The sequence below is a fragment of the Drosophila melanogaster genome, chromosome 3L (assembly GCF_000001215.4).
Source record: "Drosophila melanogaster chromosome 3L".
Classification (NCBI taxonomy): domain Eukaryota; kingdom Metazoa; phylum Arthropoda; class Insecta; order Diptera; family Drosophilidae; genus Drosophila; species Drosophila melanogaster.
The window spans coordinates 6,756,550-6,777,812 of NT_037436.4; the positions used below are offsets into that span (position 1 = coordinate 6,756,550).

Below are 21,263 nucleotides of genomic sequence, written 5' to 3' on the forward strand. Positions count from 1 at the left end.
TTGAAATTTCAAATTGCTTGGCTCTATTAATATTTTAATTTAATTTAACAACCGTTTAAAATATTTTCTAAAATGTTTTGTTCGGCTTATTTTGTTGAGCTTTATTGGTTGAATTTTCGGTAACACAAAAACCTTTAACAAGTATCCAGTTTACAATATGCCATTCCATTTTTTCGATGCCATTTCGCCGCCGCCGCTATGCAATTGTGTTTGGCGCCCAGGCTCGATTCGAATCCTGCGGCGAATTGAGTTCTTCACCAGACACAACCACAAAGTTGCAGCCAACCTTGATTTAATAGCAGGAGTGTGTTAGTGTTACATGTGTGCGGAATCAGTATCCCACTCGAAATATATATATGAACTAAAACTCGAACGCAATCACTTAGAGATGAGGAGCCGGTGGTGGCGGTTCGGGGCACTCCTCCATTTCCGTTTCCGATTCGCAGGGACACGCCTCCATCTCATCGATGGCACAGCCCTCCTCCTCACAAACGCCCGCATCCGGTCCGGATGGTTCCGATTCAGGTTCCTTGTAGCCGGCATAGATCTCGGCACGCTGCTTGATAATCTCCTGAATGATGGCGGTGAGAATCTCGCGCGAGTCCACTATATGGCCCACTTCCTCGGCCACCTCGGCGGACAACCACGGGCAGACGCTCTTCATAAGCTGCTCCTTCTTAACGGCATCGCTGGCCGGCTCAATGTTCTCCAGCACCTCCGGCACCAGACTGGCAATGTGTCCCTGGAGCAACTTGGCCGCCGTCACGCTCTTCTGCATCTCAGCGTCCAGCTCCTTGGCAATCGCATCTTGTCGCAGGCGACGCTCCTTCTCCGCCTGCAAGCGCAGCTCCTCAGCCTCCAAACGGCGCAGCTCGGCCAGTTCCGCCTCCCTCTGGGCCAGGAATCTGTGGGTAACACAAAACGCCATTATAGTAATCTGAAGATTTACTTTACACTTTTTATACGTACTCTTCCTGTTTGCGTCGCAGACTGGACAGTTCCATCTCGTGAGCCACCTCCAGCATGCTTTGTTCAATGCAGGCGTCCACCAGGACATCGATGATTGGCTGCGCCTCGGCATCGAAGTGGAAGAGTTCGCCCTCACCGATCTCGGTGGCCACATCCACGCCCACCTTGGCCGGTATGAACGGAGGCGTCGGCGGCTTCTCGAGGAACAGGTCCGTCTGCGTGTCGATGGTGAACTCCGGCGGACGCTGCACCAACTTCTCCAGATACTTCTCCGTCTGTATGGTCTCGTGCTTCCGCCCCTTGACCGGCGGCGGTGTGCCCAGGACATTTCTCTGATTGCGGCACTGCATCGTCCGTTTGCGCAACATATTGCGACGCCTCAATTCGGCGGCCTTGTCGAAGGGATCCACATCCGTCTGGAGAGGAAGCAAAAAGTGGATTAGTCGTAGGTCAGGGCTGCCAGAGCACTGAGCTAAGCTGAGCTGAACTGATGGGACTTACCACCAGAGAGGCGTTGCCGAAGTTGCTGCCCTTTATGACGCGACGGTCGTACATGACGTTCTTGTAGGGTTCCGGCGGCGGGACGACGGGTCTGCAAGAGGAGCAAAGTGGAGAAGCGGGCATGGAGTTGCCCAGGTGGGAGCCACCAATTAGTAAGCCTCGACCCAGTTCAACAAACTGCTCATGCAGCAAAAAAGCTGCAGACTTTTTGAAAAGGTTCGTAAATGTGCAACTTAAAAGGATTACTACATAAATGGTTAAGTTCTCTAATAAATATGATATCTATGTATGGATAAATATTGTAATTGCTGCTGGAAAAGCAAGTTAAAAGTGTATGAGTTTTAGTTATCTTTAGATTTGTTAACTTCTTTCTATTAAAGTTTAAATATTTTATTTATTTAGTTTTGATTTGCTGCAGTTTCAGTGCACTTTGCTGCATTTGCCAAGACCCAAATCTGTTGCACTATCAAGGCGATAAACATCAAATTTGTTCATTTCCCAACGCCCTCGCAGACTGCTTGTCAGGTCATCTCCGATTCGAATCAATTTCGCCAAAGTTCAGTACACTTTTGGGTCAGAGTTTAAAGCCTGCTTAAAGTTCCACGAGTCCAGTCCGCGGTGGCTGAGTAATTTATGACTTGCTAATTTATATGTATAGCACCGGCAAGTAAATGGGGAAACAAACATTTCTTACATTTCTACATATATGCTGATACATACATGCTGACTGCGAGTAGAAGTAGTATATAACGTAGTTAGACATTGCACTAGAAGAACTTGGCACCTGAACTCGTGACCTATGCAAATTCGCAGCTACTTTTGGCCCACAAACAGGAAGTCACATTGAAGTTGCTGGCGAATGTCTAACAACATTTCTCTGGGTCTGGGTCTGCGCACCACAGACATCAGCAAATGGAACGGGAAACCCTTAGTGCGATGTCCTTATGAGGGATATATGGTCTGAACGAAAATCTAAGTTGGTGAATCCTTTTTGAGTTATAAAATAGTTATCTCCCTAATAGGTTCTTTATTTAAACGTTGAGTGTGATATTTCATTTTTCGTAACCCAAAAAGTATAGCCCATTTGGCCGAACAACATCCCATTTGGGTAAAAACGACCGGCAGGACCTGTTTTTTGTTTTTTTTTTTTTTTTTATTATTGTGCCATAGGTGTCCTTCTTCTCTGGTGTGGTAATTGAACTTAATATCCCTCCATTTGTGCTTTGGTACAATGGGTACATATTGTTGTTGTTTACGAAATCTTGATTTAAATTATTTAAGCCCCGAGCTGGGAATATAGAATATTCTCCGCTGGCACGACACATTCGAGGGTCCTTTGTCCCTTTGTCCATTTGTCCATTTGTTCGCATGTTCTTTTATGCAAGGCAAACGAGTTTTCCCATTCGAGAATGCGCTAAATAAATTAATCAAACCGTTCAGGGAATTTACAATGTCCGAATGTTATTGGAAAAGCATTTCTAATTGAATTGTTAAAGAGTTAATTGTGAAAGTGGGTGAGCCACACAAGAAACTTGGCTGATGAAGAGCCTTCCATTCTATTTGCGTGTCATAGTAAAGTCTAAAAACAGATCAATAAGGTATCATCTTGAATCTATATCAGTTTAGATAACAAATCCTTGAAGGATTCAATTCGGCACTTTAAACCACAAAACCTATTTGTAATTGAATTGTTTGGGTGTCAATCGATAATGGCCGTAGGAACTGAAGTGGGGAGCTAAGTTCTGGTTCCATTGCAGAATGGCAGTGTAGGTACGTACGTATTACTCATTTGAATTTATGGTAATATATTTTGGCCCACTTTGCCTTGGTCAGTTGTCGGACCTTTTCCACTTCCCACCTTTTTTTTTTTTACTTCCAAGTTTAGCACCCATACCATTTTGGGGGTTGGTCTTTTTATTACCTCTTGTCGCTGATGTTGCTGCTGCTGTTGTTGTTGTTGTTGCTGGTGGAGCGACGCTGTTGCAGTTGTTGTTGGAACTGAGCCTTGGTGATGTGGAGTCCACCGGCGAGGGATTGCGTATCGTTACGGGAGGATTTGGAGGCCGCAGCTGTGGCCGCCGCCACTGCCGCCGTGGCACGCAAACCGTTCAGCCGGGTGGCGGTCACCTTCTGCTCCTTGCTCTCACTGCCGGTCTCCTTGGTGAGATACCCTTGGAGGATCATGGGATATGAGGAGTAGGCGTAGACATGCCTCCTCAGCATGGTGGCCGGTATCATTTGGACCTCATGCGGAGGCGGCAGGAAGATGCCCTGCGGCACTGTGGTCTCGAATCGTGGTCGCTGCGACATCGCTGGATCCATCCAGGCACCGGAATTGGCGCTCTGGCGACCGCCGTAGTTCTGCTCCTCCGGCGCCAGGAAGCGCAGCTTCTGGCTCAGCTCATCGGCGAAGCTGCGCACCTCCTGGTTGCTGCGCGAGAAGTGCGATCGCTGTGGAGGATTCCCTACATGATTATCACGGTTATCAGCTATGCCCGCCTCACGTCTAATCGGACGCACGATGGCCTGTTGGGGTCGCGTTGGATAGGAATCGAATTCGGGCTCCTCGGAGGGCTGATGGCGCAGCACCGAGAATGCGTTGGTCACCACGTGCTGGAAATTGTAGGGACTCTGATAGCGCTGGACGTTGAAGCCGCCGGCGTTGTAGTTGGTGGAGCTGTAGTTGGTGTTCGAATTGGAGCTGGACGAGACGCGTCCTGGTGCGTAGGGATAGCTGCTGGCGAAGGAGAAGTTCTGCACGCGATTCGGTCTATTGTCGGTGAGGTGCTCCAGTTCTGGCACTGGCTGTGGATCTGGCTTAAGTTCAGGATGTGAGTGTGCTGGGTGCTGCTGCTGCTCCGTCTCTGGCATGGTCTCCGCTACCGTCTCGGTTATCCCTGCTCCCGGCCGCCGGTCACCTCGTTCATTATAAATAGCCACCACACGGTTCTCTCACCCGCCGCACCGAAAAACTTAATCAATACTTTTCCTATATTTTTCCCTTTTGTGCGCCGCTCAGGTGTTGCGTTCGTTGGTTGATTGTTTGATTTTGTCGCGGAACACGTACCGCACGGCTCGAATGGCAAACGCCAAATGACCAAAGGACTCGCAGGACTCGTGGAACTCGCGCTCGGACCCGGTTTCGACTTTGGATTCGGCCCGTGGTCAGCAGTCGTCGTGCAGTTGGAAAAATATGTGGAACATATAGTCTCCTACTGCCCACGACTAAAGCTTTCCAGGAATTGAGCTGTTACTTCAAAGGACATTTTTAGTAAAAATATCCTTAAAGTGCTGCAATTGGTTTATATAGAAAATTGCATATTTAAACTATTCATGTTGCTGTTTCATAAGTTTAAATAACAATACTTCGCGTGCGTGCCACAATGTAAGTTTCTATACTATATACACATATTTTTCAAATTTTTTTCTGAGTGTATCGCTTGCTTCGCAGTTTGAGGCACATGATGGGCAGGTGTTGCAATAATAATGCGAACTGTTAACAGTCGGTGGCATTGGCATGGCCAAATCCACGTTCCCAGGAATTCTACTTTGCATAAGAGCTTTTTCTTTTCCATCCAAGTAGTTTCGTTGGGGTCTCCAATTAAAGGTTTCGCCCGGCGGAGGGACCTTGAATTTGTTTCGATGGTGTCCACATTTCCTTTCACATTGTCGGAGATGACTTCACGCATTTCCCTGCCTGACATTGAAAAAGGAGGTGGGTGGCTCTCTATTACTTGGAACACCTCCTAGGTATTGTCAATGGCCAAGGTCAATTGCTTGGACTGCCTGATAAGCGGAATTCAACAGGGAACTAAGCATAATTAAGTAGATTTCTTGGCACTCCAAGGAGTCACTCTTTTTTACTGGCAATGAAGAAAGGTCAGTGAATAGATGAAAGATTATTGTAACAGGAATTGGTAAGAATGTATCAGAAGTCCAAAAGCTTTTGGTAAAGCCTGTTGTTAAAAAAGGTAATTTTCTTTCACTCAATCATACTTCTATATGATTAAATTCGTTGGCTGACCTAAAGCACGGTATTCTTATCCTAATTTGAACATATACAGTTCAGAATTGATGTACTAATATATTCGAATAAATGATAAGATATAAGATATACCACACTGTAGTATTTATTCGATTTTTAGCTTGAGAGAAGAATGAGCACTTTACTACAACTGGATTTAGATACACTATAGTTTATTGGGTTTTTATCATATTTGGGGATCATCCTTATTCCCTGGTTGACCTTAATCCGACCCAAGTCCAGCCCCCGTCATTATCGGTAGTCAGATATATTTGTATATTTTTATGATACTAGTGCGTCAATTTCTACAATAGTTTTAAGCACTCATCGACTTCCACACTCCTCATAATTTCCTGTCCTGTGCACTCCTTCTATTGTTTCCCTTCAGAACACGAATGTTTCTATTCAAAATCGTACCAAGTTTGCGTGTCCTTTAGTGGGGCCATTGTATTGACCATCAGCCGAACACGGCCAGCGTTTAATAATTTATTTACGCAATTTATGACTTTCGTTTTTGGTCTTGGGTTCCATTGACCCCAGTGGGGAGACATATAAAGGTGTAGAAAATTCCCCTGCAAGGCGTTACAAAAAGCAATGGTTTTGCAACTATAGGATACTCATTACAAGAGGAGTAATACCCATGATAATTAACTCGAGCTTACAATTTCTAATGGTTCATATTTGTAGCGTATAAATGATTTCTTAACTACTTATTGAATTATTATATATTATATAAATTACAAAGAAAGTAAGAAAGTTGATTAATATTATAATATAATTTTACGAAATATTCAATATACCCTACTTGTCGGACTTAAATTACAGGGAATTACAGGGAAGCATGGGAAATTCTTTGGGTGGCTTCTGTTTGATACTTACTTGGGGCAACCTTTGATTTTGATCGGCTTGGGATGGCTGGCCCACCAAAATGCCTGTTTGCATGGTGGCGCTGGACAAGGATTCTCGTGCCACTTGAGCTGCATCTCGGTGACCTCGGTTCCCTTGATGCCGGAACTGAGGAAATCCATTCCTGAGCTTTTGCCACCACCATTGGGTTTGTAATCCCTCTTCGGGATCGTCGGCATTGCTAACTATTGCTATGTTGCGTTATTGAGGTTTTTAAAAACTTAAAATATATATATCGGATAAAGGTCTACCGCTTGCCAAATTTATGTGTACAAAATAGATTTATTTATGTGACACATTTTCACTGGAGTTCTTTGTCCTATGTTTTTATCTCCATATTTAAAAAAATATTGTATTATCAAAAAATTTGTATCCAAAATAAACAACGACGGCGGAATTTCCTCAGTTGCCATGGGAATTGAAAGTCGGCATTGTTAAACTGTTGCTGTGTGGGGATGGGTCTTTGGCAATGCACTTTATTCGTATTAACACTCGATAGATTTTGTTCGTTTTTTGACTGAAAGTCTATCGAGACATTTGCAATTTTTCCTTCTAACTTTCGCTTAGCGAATGGTCACTACACATTCCCATATATTATACACAACTAACTATCATTCAGTATGAGGAATCTATTTTTATATCTTCCTAGCAAGGAGAAACTAATGCAAAGCAACTTTTTCTAAGGAGCTTTATTAGCTTTTAGCTGGACTTGACCAAATACCAATATAATTTATTTATTATTTATCATTATCATTTTATTATTACTGATTTATTATTCCAACTACATTGCATGCATTCTGCAGATACAGCTGCTGTTCGGGATTTTGATTCATAGATAGATTTTTAATTGACACTTTAAGCGCATCGTTAAATTTAAGCAGGATGGCAGAAAAATAATTATTTATGTTTTTTGTATAAATTTTACAATTTTTAAAATTATTCATTAAGGTCTAAAATGGTTAAAACATTTTACAAGTCCTAAGCAAAATAACTATATTTTTCTACATGACATTATACACTTACAATGTGAATATTTTTTTACAGTAAAATGTATATTATACATATGTATACTTTGTTTTACTTGTCAGCAAGCAGTAAACCCGAACCTAAATTGCAAGCAGTTTTCAATGCTACTATTTATTGGCTAATATTAAATAGTTTACAGTAACAAAGAAAAAAGTTTATAAAAAAATTTTATTTCAAAATTGTTATCATCGATTAGTGGTAAGTTTGCAGATAAATTACATTTTTGGTCTATTTGGTTGCACAATTGCCTTGGGGACATCAAAAAATCTCACTAATTCCTTGATATTAAAATGACTTTGAATTTTCTAAACTATTTATCACTAAGTTAAATCGCTTGCCATCAGTTAAAACGTTTCGATGTAGCCACGCCTGAATCGAATTTCCCTGGAACGTGTCATTTAATTAGGTTTTCAAGGCTTATCATATCTCGGACTATCGAACGTTTGTCATTTGAATTGACCCCCTTTTTCTGTTTCGAGTTACACAGAATCTTTTGTATGGTTCTGTCTATTCATTAACAAATAGTTCGAAGGACTTTGGTCTTCGGACTGGACAACAATGACGTGGCTGTCAACGATGACGTTTCGCTTTATGCGGGGGTGATAATTGCGTCCGAAGCGAACCCCTTGAAATTCCCGAAAATGCCTAATAAGATCACAGGAACAACAGTCCGCACTCGATAAGTGGCCATGACGTTTGACATTCGCTGTGGTCCTTTGGCCATTTAGTGAGTTCAAAGGTTAATGATGGCCACACAGGCGACAACTGGCGACTGAGATCTTGTCCCGCAATTTCCCGATCATTTGCTCAGATACGATACGGATTCTGCGAAGTCACCGGGCAAAGGCATCCCACTGAGTTTGTTGGCTTCTTGTCAAACAAATCATTTACTGCGGATACTCCTCGATATTCCTCAAGATACTATCCATTTCACTGTGTAGGTGTGAGCTGCAATTTTCCCTGGAAAAATTACGTCCAGCACGGGATTTGATTAATTTATTACCGCTTGTCGAAGGGAAAGTGATCTTCGGGTTCCTAACGGTTGCGGATCGTAAAAAACATTCGGCAGACACAATTGTTGAATTATCTGCGGGCTGCTGTTGTGGGCACTTTTTTATGAGTTATTTATGTGCGACTGTGGCGCCAACAGGATCATAAAATATGTAGTTATGGGTAAATCTGTGAAAATAAATGTAAGCGTAATCTGGAAAATATTGAGTGGCCTAGATTCACCACATTAGTCATTTCAAAGAAATTAAAGAAAACTAAAGTAGAAGTATAAAAATTTTAAATTGTAATGATTTAAATATATCAAATAATGCAAATTTTAAAAAATTAATTTGATTACTGCTTTATTAAAATTTTTATTTCATATTAATATGATTTATCGTGCATACGGAAATTAAACTGGATTATGGTAATGAAATTTATAAATAAATCAAATACAGAGTACTTGTAGTAATGTTAAAACAAAACTGAAAACTGATTGTTGATTAATTGCATGCCATATTTGAAGAAGTTATAGAAAGTAATTCATGGGTATAGAACTGTCTTAAATTGTCAGATAATATTTCTGTTGATAATCTACATGCTGGCCCTCTCCAGACCTTAACCGATAAACAAACTCAGGCAAATTAAAATAAATATAACCATTTTTCTCCTAATGACAAGCCCCATATATAAGCAATGCAAAACACGCAAACATTTTTGTAGCTTTTTCGGGGGTACAAGCTTGCATGACTGAAATATTTCCGAGTATTATTGATTGCTGACATTTGGAGCATAAATGGCTCTTTAACTTCCTCGTCGTTCTTCGCCTGACAAATGTGCGAGGTAAGTGAAAATGTCGTTTTTGTTGGTTTTAGTTAGTTTTAGTCAGACATTAGACATTGCCGCCCCTTACATTTCGCCATTCGGTTGACTTTTGTGCGTCTGATTTGCATTTTCGCTGGCGACTTGATAACAGCTAAATCCGTTTGCTTCCAAACGATCGCTTCCAACTACACGGCGGAATAATTCTAAAAAAAAAACCGAGCAAGCTTCTTTTTTTTTTTTCCTTACACACTGATACACACTTAAGGGGGAAATAGAAAATGAAATAAAAATATAAACGCGATCAGACGATCGTCAACAACAATGAGAATGAACAATATAAATGGTCGCATCGGAATTGCTAATTTGCTTTTCAGTTGGCTTGGGTTTGCCTTTTGCCTGCTTTTTGTTTTTATTTCTGTTTAAAATTTTGTTGGATTTTTTTTTTCCAACCAGGGTTCCTGGTACGCTTGACCCTCCCTTTTGGACCCCCAGTGGACCCCAGAATGGCCGTCCGATTGATTTTTGTGCGACATTTTTGACATGCGGATGTGCCATGTTAACGAGAAGGACAACTGTTCCCCCATTTTTCGCCTCGAGTACAGCTGCATTTTGGGTTCGCATTCTCGGGCAACCCGATCCGCAACAAATCCTTTTGCACATTTACAATAAATTGAATTCGACCAATGCTGTTTGCGGTCGAGGAGGAGGAGGAGGAGGAGGCTTGTCCCTACGTTTGCAGGGCAAGTGAAATGCTTGAAAACCGCAGGAAATTCGTCGAATTTGCCATGCGGTAAGCTGAACTGAACCGAACTGAACTGAGGCAAGTTTCAAATCCTGGGGGCAGCAAGGATTTCGGGAGCTGCGCCGAGTCCGAGTCCTTTGTGTGCGTTGGCGTATGCATAATTGATGCGAATGTTTGCGGCAGTGCTCGGGCTTAGGAGCCCGAAACCAAAAACCATTCCTCATAATTGAGTCGCCCTCTCGAGCGAGGAATAGTTTCTTACCCTTTTCAACAGAGAGGGTCAGAAAAAAAATATAGCAAACTTCATTGGCTGCAGCTGAGATTTTTTGTTTGTCTGTCAGTTGGAAAATGAAATGCAGTTGGAAAAGCCGCAATTTTTCAATTACAAGCTGTAAAGTTGCTCTGACAGAGTTGTGATTCTCACTTTGGCCAATAAATATGCAGATGATTAGAGTCTAGCGATTAGAAGCGTTAGAGAATCAAGAATTTAAAATACAAAATTTATTCACCTGGTAGTTTGTTTTATCTCTGCTTGCAATAAAGGTTTCACCTTCCCACACACACACACATAAATAAAATAGGGATGTTATGACTCGAAGAACCGTTAGGCGCCACCTGTATCAGCCTCCTGTTTCAAGGATAATAACAATATGTCCAGGATAAAGATCTTCCTGCTGGGCACACTTTCACTCTCTCTCTCTCTTCACTTTCCAGACAGATTTCAACGGAATTTACCTGTTACACACGTGCAAAACTCTCCGATTTTACCTAGAAAAATTGTAAACAACATTGTTTTTGGGCATCGATCGTAATCGATCTTTTGGGTGCTGGCTTGTTTTGCCTCATAACTCAATTAGTCAGAAAATTTCCAAGGACTACGTGTGGTGTTAAAAATCCGAAGATCTTTATTAGCTGAGCATAATCTGTTGTGGCCACACTACAAGGCAATTGGAAGATGACTTCCGTTTTTCCTGGAAGCGATCCGTAAGGTGTGGAAATCGCTCTTCCTGTTGCGACTTCATCGGGAACAAGTGTTAAGGATGCGCGTGACCGGGACTCGGAAATTTGGTCACGTAGCGGGTTAAGAAATTTCCAAAGGGTTCAACACATTAAGCCTGAAGAATAACTTTTACAGTTAAAGGTTTAACGGAGATGTTTTATATAAAATTAAGATTGATTGATATGGTTAATCACAATAAATAGTTTTGTAACTTATTAATAATGTTATTCAACTTTTACAACCCAATTTCTTACAACAGCCGGAAGTTTCTACGCCAATCATCATCAAATCCCATATTCATAGAACAATTTCATGCTATTCGCCAGCTATTCGAAACCCACACTTCTGATTTATCCTCTTATGACTTAACGATTGCCTACAAATTGGTATTTAATGGCTCACCCCTCTCGTCTTATGAGCAATACTATTCCAATATCGGGCTATGCGATCTCACTTCATCAAACTTTCAACAGTCATCCACTTCACTGGCTATCCATTGTTTATTGTCAACATATTCGCCTCGCCATTGAAGGAGCATATTCCACAAAAGACATTTTGTGGGCTCATAAAAATCGAGAAAACTATGAAAGAAATTAACCAATCAATGGAATTTTACAGACTTTTTTTCATTGTTTTTCATGGGTGGCGCTGCGTGGGGCTCTCAACGAATCAGACCTGATTCATAATATTGAACAGCTTTACGTAGTTCCTTGTAGGGTTTTATTGGTCTTATTTATTATTTGTTTTAGGGGGGGGGGGTTATGAATCGATAAAAAGCAACTCGTTTTTAATTATTGAAAATACTTCTTATATATTTTTAATGGCTGGTGGTAGCTGGGCGTGCTCGAAAATGGTTAGACAAGTTCATAAAACGAAACCCCCCCCCACCATTTGCCGGAATAAAATTCGAGAATATTTATTACACTTTTTCGTTGGCCGTTTGCTGGCAAACAAAAGGCTGCACACAGGAAGTTTGGATGGGTCTAAAAAAAAGGAGGAAAAACAAACCATATATCAATGAAGTTGTCCTCGAACGTGTGTCCAGGATGCGTTTAAAAAAGAAATCCCTTCCGCTCGCGCCGCGTTTTTCGATTTCTTTCGCTGGCCAAATGAGCTGGACTTCCGTTGCAACGCGTGCGGCTGGGCCACGCCCCCTTGGCCGCCCCGAATTGCAGTTGATATATCTATCGTTAGATACAATGTTGCAGCTGTATAGAGTATATACATATAGCTATCTGACTGAACAGAAAACTATGCTAATCGTTGGTATGCCAAATCGAGTCAAGAACTCGTCTAACCAAGGCGACGCCATTTGCAGTTTCACACTTTTTTATTCGAACCAATTTTTATGGGCAGCCGTGCCAAATTTGTAAAAATGCGCCAAAGAGACAGAGACAAGTGTAAAGGCAACTGCCCAGCTCATCGTGGTTATACATAGTTATAGTTGTCGCTTGCCACCGCTTCAGGTTGTTGTCTTGCATAATGGCCAATAGACCTGGCCAGCTAGCTAGCTCGCTGTCTCCATAATTTGTGCAATAAATCAAATGAATTTCACTCAGAAAAACAATCGAGAAACCGAGAAACTATCAGCGAGGAGATGGAGGACTGACTTCAAGGCAAGCCAAGTCGAGTCAGGTAATAATTATTAACCAAAATGCCTTGGCAACAATCAAAAGACCAAAAAGCATATCAATAAAAGTCGCACACGCAAACAAGCGATTGACACGCAAAAACACATTTAAAATTGATTAGCCCGGTCAGGTTGAAACCGAAATCAGAAATCGAAAAATCCAAAAAGCCAAAAACACCAAATTCCTAATACCAATCTCTAATCTCAGCCTCTAGAAGACGTCTAGACGTCTATCCAAAACCCCCTGCTTATCGCGTGGTGTGACATTCGCCCGCGGTCCAAACTTCTCCCAAAATCTTCCTATATAACGCAACCACTTTAAGCGGCTTTATAATTTTAGCTGCGTGTGTGACGCGTGCTATATAGCCAGCAATCACAAAATTATATTTTAGTCAGTCATTTGGAACATTAGTTAAGAGCGAAGTCTTAGATGGGATGTACAGATTTAAAAGTAAAAGGTTTGATACTCTTAGAAAGAGAAAAGCTTGTACACAAGCTGGAATTTATTCGATTAATGATTGCAATTATTTGCCACTAAATATGAATTTAGTTCTAATGATCATAAAATATATTATAATAAAGTTATATATTTTTCATTGTATGAAGAACAGAAAGAATTAATACATTTTTATATTTCGATAAAATAAAAATCCCCCAAAGCTGTTTGCAGAGTATCCGGTAACATGAAAAACCTAAGGCTGTATCTTACTGATAAGCAAAAATGTTCAACATGCCGCGGGCTTTCCGAAAATACCAACATAAATGTATCGCATAGAATGTCTGCGCTTGAGTTTCACTCTCAATTTCTCGGGAGGATGGATGGATGGATGGATGCCGAAATGGACCGAATGCTGGCTGGATGGCTGGTTAGGTGTGGATTGAGGAGGGGGTCGTAATTATTGGGTCAGCGTGCGTCGCCATAACGGACGCATCAGGCAAACGAAAAAAGGCAAGGGCAAAACTAATTTCAGACAGCCAGGCCCTCTTGCGGGCAATTTCCAGTAAAAGCGAGTCAAACTTTTATAATACTCGCCATGGCATCCGCATTTGATTTATGAGCATTGATCAATTTGATGGATATTTTTGGCAAAACTGAGCCGATCGATCGGATCGATGTACCACCTTAAGGGCTTTCCAAAAAGTGCTTAAACCAATTTTTACTCAAAAAAATAAAATAAAATAAAATAAAAAACGACGAGAGAACAAAAACCGCCTAAAGAATCAGCAAGCTTAATTAAACGGAATCTCTTCCTGGGCTCTTCCGCTGTCCGCCCAAAAAGACCAACTCCACTGCCCTTTCTGTTCGACTCCTGTGTTTTCCGATGGAGCTTCAATGGTGGTCGTCGCCCCAGAGACACGATAAACGCGTACAATTGTTTGCACTTAAGATTTTTACACATGATTCAGTAGCCAAGAAGACCCGAGAGTCCCGAGATCCTGGCAGTCATGTCTGCATATGTTGCACTGCCACTCGAAATCGAAATCAGAGGCCTGGAGTTCGGGTTCAGGCCCGAAAAGACCCAGTAAGACCCAGACCCAGAACCACAACCAGAGCCAATGCCAAAGCCAGCCAGCCTTCATTCGGGGTCCGTTCTATCAGATGCAATATTTGCTAACGAATAAATTGGCATTTCACAAGTTGCCCCTGACAGACGGTCGGTCTGTGCCACCAAACTGGTTGTTCGTCTCGTCTCATCTCGTCTCCTCAATCCTGAATCCATCCAGGACGGAATCCGGGCCCAACATGCATTGCAATCATTTTTGTTGAATCTAAAATTGACGCATCTCGGCTATGACTTCGTCATTCTTCTTCAGCTCAAGCTTCAGCTTCAGCTGCATGCCACTGGAATCAGAATCAGAAACTGAAACAGAAACGGAGGGCAGCCGAGGAGCCCTAAGTTGGCCCAACTACCGTGTTACGCGATGCTGGCTAAAATGGCCAGCGCGTCGCGCATTTTTCGACGACATCTGAATCTGATTAGAGCCAGAAGGCAGCTCGTCCTCCCTCTTCGTCCTCGTCCGTCCATCGCTCCAACTTGACATTGGATGACGGGCGGCCTCCACACAACCACTGCACCACCATGGCACCACTGAGCCACCGGAGGCACCGCTGCAGGCCCAATTCGCAGGAACAGACAACGAGGGATCCTCCATTATGTACAGTGGTGCTTTATGGAATAAATATCTCAACTCAATATTATTGATTTGTATTTGCTATGCCTCTTAGAAACTAAGCCACTATTAGAAGTGCTTTTAATTATTTAAAAACGTGAATAGAGCATGACATTTATTATTACATTAATTGCAGGCTCCACTGTGCTCTTTTTTTTGTGTGTGGGTTTTTGGCTTCTTTTACCGAGAACTTGAAACCTACTGCTGCCCCCAGCTAAAGTACACTTCCGTTAGTGGTTATGCTTTAAACAATATTTTTAAAGCCATAAATTGAATATCGTTGTCAACTCTAAGATTCGACTTGCCTTGAAACGGAACGGTCAGTGATTTTGTCCATGCTTTTTGGCCAAAAAATTATTTATAAAGAAAACAAAACACTGAAGGAAGACAAAAGAAAAATGCAGAAATCTACTTTTGGCTGCCACGTTTTGCACTTTGCATAAATTGTGTGAAGATCGTAGCTTTTTAAAGAATATAAAAGCCCACTGAATTCGTATCCTGGACGTTCCATAATCGTGTCCTTGTACAACAAAAGCAATTGCTACTGTTCGCCGCATCGTGGGCCACATCATGTGGCATATATCATGTTGTCGTAGACATGGCGATTGCCACGCCCCAACGCCCGCTCAAAATGTTAAAAAACTGAAAAAAAATGGAGGGGGGGGGGCGGTGGTTCTGCGCACCGCCGATCGTCTCGCAGCGTAAATTTGCATAAAATTATGCAAAATCATGCAATGCGCTTAGTGTTTGTTGTCTGTCTGCGGAGCTGAGTGCGCTTCGTTTTATGAATGGATGGAATCGCCTGCAGATTTCGCAGTTCGGGGATGTGGCCGTGGATGCGGATGAAGATGGGGCTTCCAATTCGGATGAGGATCGGATCATCGAGCGAGTTTGCCTGCCTGCCTGCCGCAACTTGTTGCCGCTGTTGTACATTAATGAAATTTGTTAGTATCACGACTTTTATGCCTGTTGCCTGCCAAGTCCGTTTTTGTTTCTCGACTTGATTTTGATTTTCCGCGCTGCGAGCTGTGTCTTGTGTCATTTGCATTACAATTCAAATATCTGCACATGTTTATGAAGCGTTTATGATGCGATTATTCCATTTTGGGCAATACTTAGATTTGACTATAGAAACAAATTCAATGGTCAAGGCAAACAAATATAAATATATACATTATAACATTGAAGGGTGTGATGAGATAAAAATCTTTTGCTCCTTTGCAGGTAGTAAGTTCATTAACCCTAGTAGCATTCCATCGTATCCTGCCATCATCCTTAAGGATCGTTCCCCTTACAATAGCCATTTGAGAACTCCCACCAGTACCTTTGTCACTCGGCGGGTTTCTTCTACAATCCAATTGCAGCACAAAGGCTGTGTCAATCAAAGTTTTTTTTGTTCACAATGTCTCAGCTCGACGCATTTAATCGCAATTTTTAACATATCGATCTACGTTTTTTTTGGGATGAGAAAAGGGGTACTTGGAGGAGGGGGGGGGGGTAAGGATAAGCCCAAACTGGGTAAGCATTTAGCCAAACGATGATGCGTATCTGGTTAGCGCTCTGGGATATGCCCGATGTGTTGGATCTGTCTTTGGGGTGTTCCATCAGTTGGAGTGGCGAAAAAAACCTATTTTTGGTTTAAATGCTGACTTTTTCGGGTTTTATCGCATTACAAAACAGCAGAGCGCATATCTCTGTTACGATCATACCCACACAATGCGTGGAGTTTCGGTCCTGGGATTTTGGGATTGGATCTGACATCGGGCTTGGGTTGGGGTTTCATTTTTGGTTTAAGTTTCGGTTTCGGTTTCTATCTCAACTCGCACAGTCTGTTTGATGTAATTTATGGCAATTTATGCAGCGTTAATGTCGCTGGTCGCCTCGTTGATCGATGTCTGTCACTTCGATCGCGTTCTACGGATGCTGGCTGCTTATATAAACGCTCTGGGCCAGACCCAAGATTCTTATCGACTATACCCGCTCCGGTCTGTCTGTCTTTGGGGATCTCCACTGTATTTGGCACCGCCGCGTCCGAGTTATGTTTATCAACGGCGGCTATTGCATTTATAATTGATCTCGACCCAAGCTATTTGCATGATCTGCGAGCTACCCGCCTAAAGAGGCCAATCGATCGCATGTTTTATGGATGTCAAATACAATTGCTACAATATTCTAAGTGGTTCGCCCCAAGTTGCGCAAGTCCTCCTTTTCCCCGTTGAGGAGCACTCGTATATACATACATATATATAAAATATGTAGAAACCAAATTGTTTCTGTACCGCGCTTACATATATCAGAAAACAACAGAAACTGTCAGTCAGTCAGTCCCAAATCAAAAACAGCCAATGCCAAAATGAAAATCGAGTTGCGTCGTCGGCGGTGGGAGAAGGTTTTCATCAAGGTACCGAAGAAGGAATGCCCTTGTCGCCGTTTTCGATTTTGCTTCCAGTGAAACAGATTCGCTGAATAAAGATCGCATATAATAAAAATACAATCCTTTGCAGGTAGTATGAGAATTCAATTCAGTTTTGAAGGGTAAAATGTTAAAATCTGACTTATCCGCTTCCGTAAAAGCACTAATTTTCACAGTTACAGTTTCGGAATTCTTGAATTTATTTCAGGCACAAACGGAAATCTTTTTTTTTCACATTCGAAAACTTAATTGAAAATCTATTTCAAAGTTTCAGGTACATTTTTGAACGTTTTGCATTAGTTTTATGTTGTATTATGTTTGTATCTGCACTTTTTAATTTCTAAAAAATATAGAAAACTCTATAAAATGTAATAGAATAAATGTGTTGTATAAAATTGCTATTCAGCGCTCAAAATCGATCTTGGAAACAAACAATGCAGCCAGCCGTAACCAAATATCAAGGGTATTTAGCGAAAAATTTGTGTTGTTGACATATATAATTTATGCACTGGACGTTTTGGCTGGCAGCGCAAATAAGGGCATGTCTGGCCAGTGGCCATCAGTTGCGGAGGGGCGACAACAGCAACGCAGCAGCAGAAATCGCAGCAGCAGCAGTAGCAGCAACTGCAGTAGCAACCGCAGCAACAGCAGCAACCAGGACATGTTTGCCATGCATGCAGCAATGCGGCAGCTCTTGGCCTTCAATTAAACAGCAACAACAGCAAGCATATAAAATACAATAAATAACTGGCCGGTCCGCTCAAATGAAGAGATATAAACCAAGTTCAGCCCCCCGCGGCCGTCCTGATGCGTACGCAAAACTTATGAGGAGGCCATAAGGAAAATAAAAGAGGGCCAAGAAAAGAATGAAAACCGTGGCCAGAAAACGCCCTAAAACGTACAATCAGTGTGCGGTTTTTTTTTGCTCAATTTTTTAGCTGCGTTTTCGCACGCACTGGCTGAAATGGGGGCTGCGGTGAAAGAGGGTCGTCGGTGGGCGTGGCAGCAAGGGCGAGGAACAGGCGTCCAAAACGATCCGATCGCTGGTGAAAAATTCCGTTTGTGACAATGATAAAATAGTTTAACCTCGGCAAAAATCGCGTTTTGAATTTGAAATGCGATTTTTGTGGTTGCGTTTTAGTTGGGTTTTGTGTGTTTATTTTTATATTTTGGTGTTTCGCTTCAAAAATTTATTTGTCGCCGACAATTGACGGACTGCCGTGTACTGGGGGCTACTGCTGTTTGGTTGGGTCGCAGGAATTGAGGCTGCCAAAAGAGGTGACGTTGGAGAATTGGTATTATTTGGTGTGGCGTCGTCTTCGCTGACGTATCTGAGTTTCTTTTGAATATGTTCTGTGGAGGCGTCAACAAAAGTTTTAACTATTTAATATCGGAATTACACTTTGTTAGTATTATAATTAAAATATTTGGTTTTAATTTTGTTTTTAATATTTAGGTCTGGAAGAAAATAGCACTCCTCCACATATTCCGTACAATTTACTGCTCAAAGGCAGTCGCCAGAAAACCAGTAGCCCCACAGGCAACCGCAACATCAGAAGCGGCAGAAATGCTGAAAACTGGTAGCACATCATGAGTTGCAAACATATTTTGACTGCGAAATCAGAATGGCGAAGCGGACAATGTAAAGCGACAGTGTGTGCATGTGTGCAATGACAATATAAATAAAATAATTGCTGACATAAATAAATTCAAAACTCTTGTAGACAGTTTTTTTTGTGGTTTTATTTTTGGTCTTTTGAGTTGTGCGTGGAACAGATTTTGTTGTTGTGCGGCTGCCTTGGCATTATGTGCGCAAATTGTTAATGGCATTTTGCATGCTTGTGGCGCGACAGCGACGGAACAGAAAATGCAGGCGGCTATCCTAGGCTTTCATTGTCACCGTGGCCAAAACGAAAGACTTAAGGCACGAACTTGCCAGCCAGGCAGCCAGGGTGAGCTGCATTTTTCGGTTGTGCGCGCGAGTGTGAGTATGTGACGCGTGTTTTGGGACATATTCTATTTTTATAAACAATTTAAATTCAGCCAATTGTCAGGGTGTGTTCGAAGCTTAACGACAGCAACAACGGAATTATGTCTGCATTTTTCGCGCCTGCTTTTGTGGCAAATTGACAACAATTGCTGTTATTAGCCAGCTTGGATCGCGGAGCTCTGATTTATGCAGCTGGAATGTCTGTCAAGGGCGTGGACATTTGCTATCTGAAATGAAACACAAAAACTTCCGCTTTTTAATTGACTTCTAAGCGAGTCACGCCCAATGCCAACGCCACAGAAGGAAGATGATCATAAGAACTATTTTCAGCCAAACGCGAGATTTGTTCATGAATACAACACTTGAGTTCATGAATATTTATCGGTGGGAGGGCAATCGTTAAGCTGCGGTCCAAATGAATTTCGTTAAATTTTATCGCACAATGTTTTCACTCTTTTCGCATATTAGGCAGGATATTAACACTTTTAAAGAGCGGAAAATGGGCCTGGCAGTTAAATCTTATCTAAGTGCAATCTTCTGCGATAAGCCTTTCGACTGCCGACTAACCACCGACTTATTTCTTTATCAGGCTGATGTTAATTTCATGATCTGAGTATAATCACAGAATCAGCGTCAAATGTTGGGAGTTTGATGGCAGTCGTTAAATTTTGTTGTTGGATTAGGGCGGGAATACAGCGAGTTATAGAGGAAGCCTGTCTGCTTTTGATGACGATCGTAAAATGGCAACAAGCTCTCCCCAAATTAATTGCCGTGTGTGGGTTATTGTCATGAAATCAAGCCAACAAAAAACGGATCACTAAAGGAAGTAATGAATCAATTATGTGGGTAACGTTCACAAAATCAAGTAAAATGTACTAGAGTAAAGGAAAAAAGTGCCTTAATCTGTTATCGAAAGTTCCTTCAACCTGCTTTATATATAACAGCAGACACCTCAAATGTAATCCCCCCCATGCCCATTGAGCATTCGAAATTGCCTTCGTTATATGCGCCAATTAGACAATAACTAATGAATTTATTGTGTGAGCCCCTCATTGTTTTGGATTAATCCACACAAACACAAAAATATATATAAAGAAATTATAATTGCATGTCAGCTAGCCAAGTTGATGGGTTTTCTCACCGTGATGAGTCCACTCCCCCTCCTCCTACACTTGCATGTGCCTTGGCAATTAAACAGCAATGGAAGCTTCTCTCTTTTTTAGTTTACCTCCTGTTAATTACTATATTTTAGGTTGGCAGGCATTACAAGAAGTTGAACAAATTAAAAGGAATGCAAAGTATTTATTGTTCAAAAGTTGCGATATAAAAAGAGCCGACCATAAATATTTGTTGATATGATTGAGTGTTGACAGCCGACAAATTGCCAAAAAAAAAAAGAAGAAAAATCAATACATTTATTGTTATTATTGACTTGCCCAATTAGCAGGCCCGAGGCTTGGAAATTTTTACTACAATTCTGCGATTCGCCCAGTTGTGCTTGTTAGCTTGTTGCTGGTTGTGTTCTTGTAGTTGGCTTTGATCGTGAGCGGGTTTTCTAATTTGCCCCCGAAAAAACCAACGCAATTTTTCAGTGTTTTTGTTTGTGGTTCTCCTTCTCCGATTCGATTCAATCACGTGCAGTACACACCAATAGATTCTCTGTCGTAAAAGTTTTGAGCAGATACCGATATTTTGTTTTTTTTTTCAGTCCGTCCCGCCTTAGCTGCAGGTGCAAACTGTACTCTAAGCCATGTTAATATGGCCGCCATGGTGAGGAGCTCACTGTGATTGTTGCTGTTGTTATTTGTTATAGCCACGAATGCGGCGAAGAGCAATAAAACCAAAGCGAACGGCAAATGGACAACACCATTATACAATGTGGTTATGTACAGTCAAAGCGAAAAAGAAGGAACTTTTTAAATATTCGTTTATGTGGACAAGTATTAGGTAGTCTTATAGTATCAGATTTTTGACTAGTGGGAGTTTGTATGCTCCCCAGTTAGGTTCAAAAGTAGTTGTAGCACAATTAAATATAAACTACATTTTAAACATTCTGCAAACTATAAGTTTCTGAG

The 21,263-nt window shown here is 41.8% G+C and overlaps 1 protein-coding gene across 2 annotated transcripts; it reads right to left on the reverse strand.

Moving 5' to 3' along the window:
- Positions 1–79: 79 nt before the first annotated feature.
- Rsph3 (Radial spoke head protein 3) lies at positions 80–6,697 on the reverse strand. Of its 2 annotated transcripts, none has more exons than NM_168180.2 (4): positions 6,374–6,697; positions 1,471–1,561; positions 970–1,385; positions 80–905 (listed from the first exon to the last, which is right to left on the reverse strand). In NM_168180.2, the coding sequence occupies exons 1-4, from the start codon at positions 6,577–6,579 to the stop codon at positions 383–385; spliced, it is 1,236 nt and encodes a 411-aa protein (NP_729190.1). In that variant the 5' UTR covers positions 6,580–6,697; the 3' UTR covers positions 80–382. The 2 variants fall into 2 exon arrangements, with proteins under 2 accessions (NP_729190.1, NP_648059.1); NM_139802.3 differs by lacking the exon at positions 6,374–6,697 and adding an exon at positions 3,392–4,565.
- Positions 6,698–21,263: the final 14,566 nt, after the last annotated feature.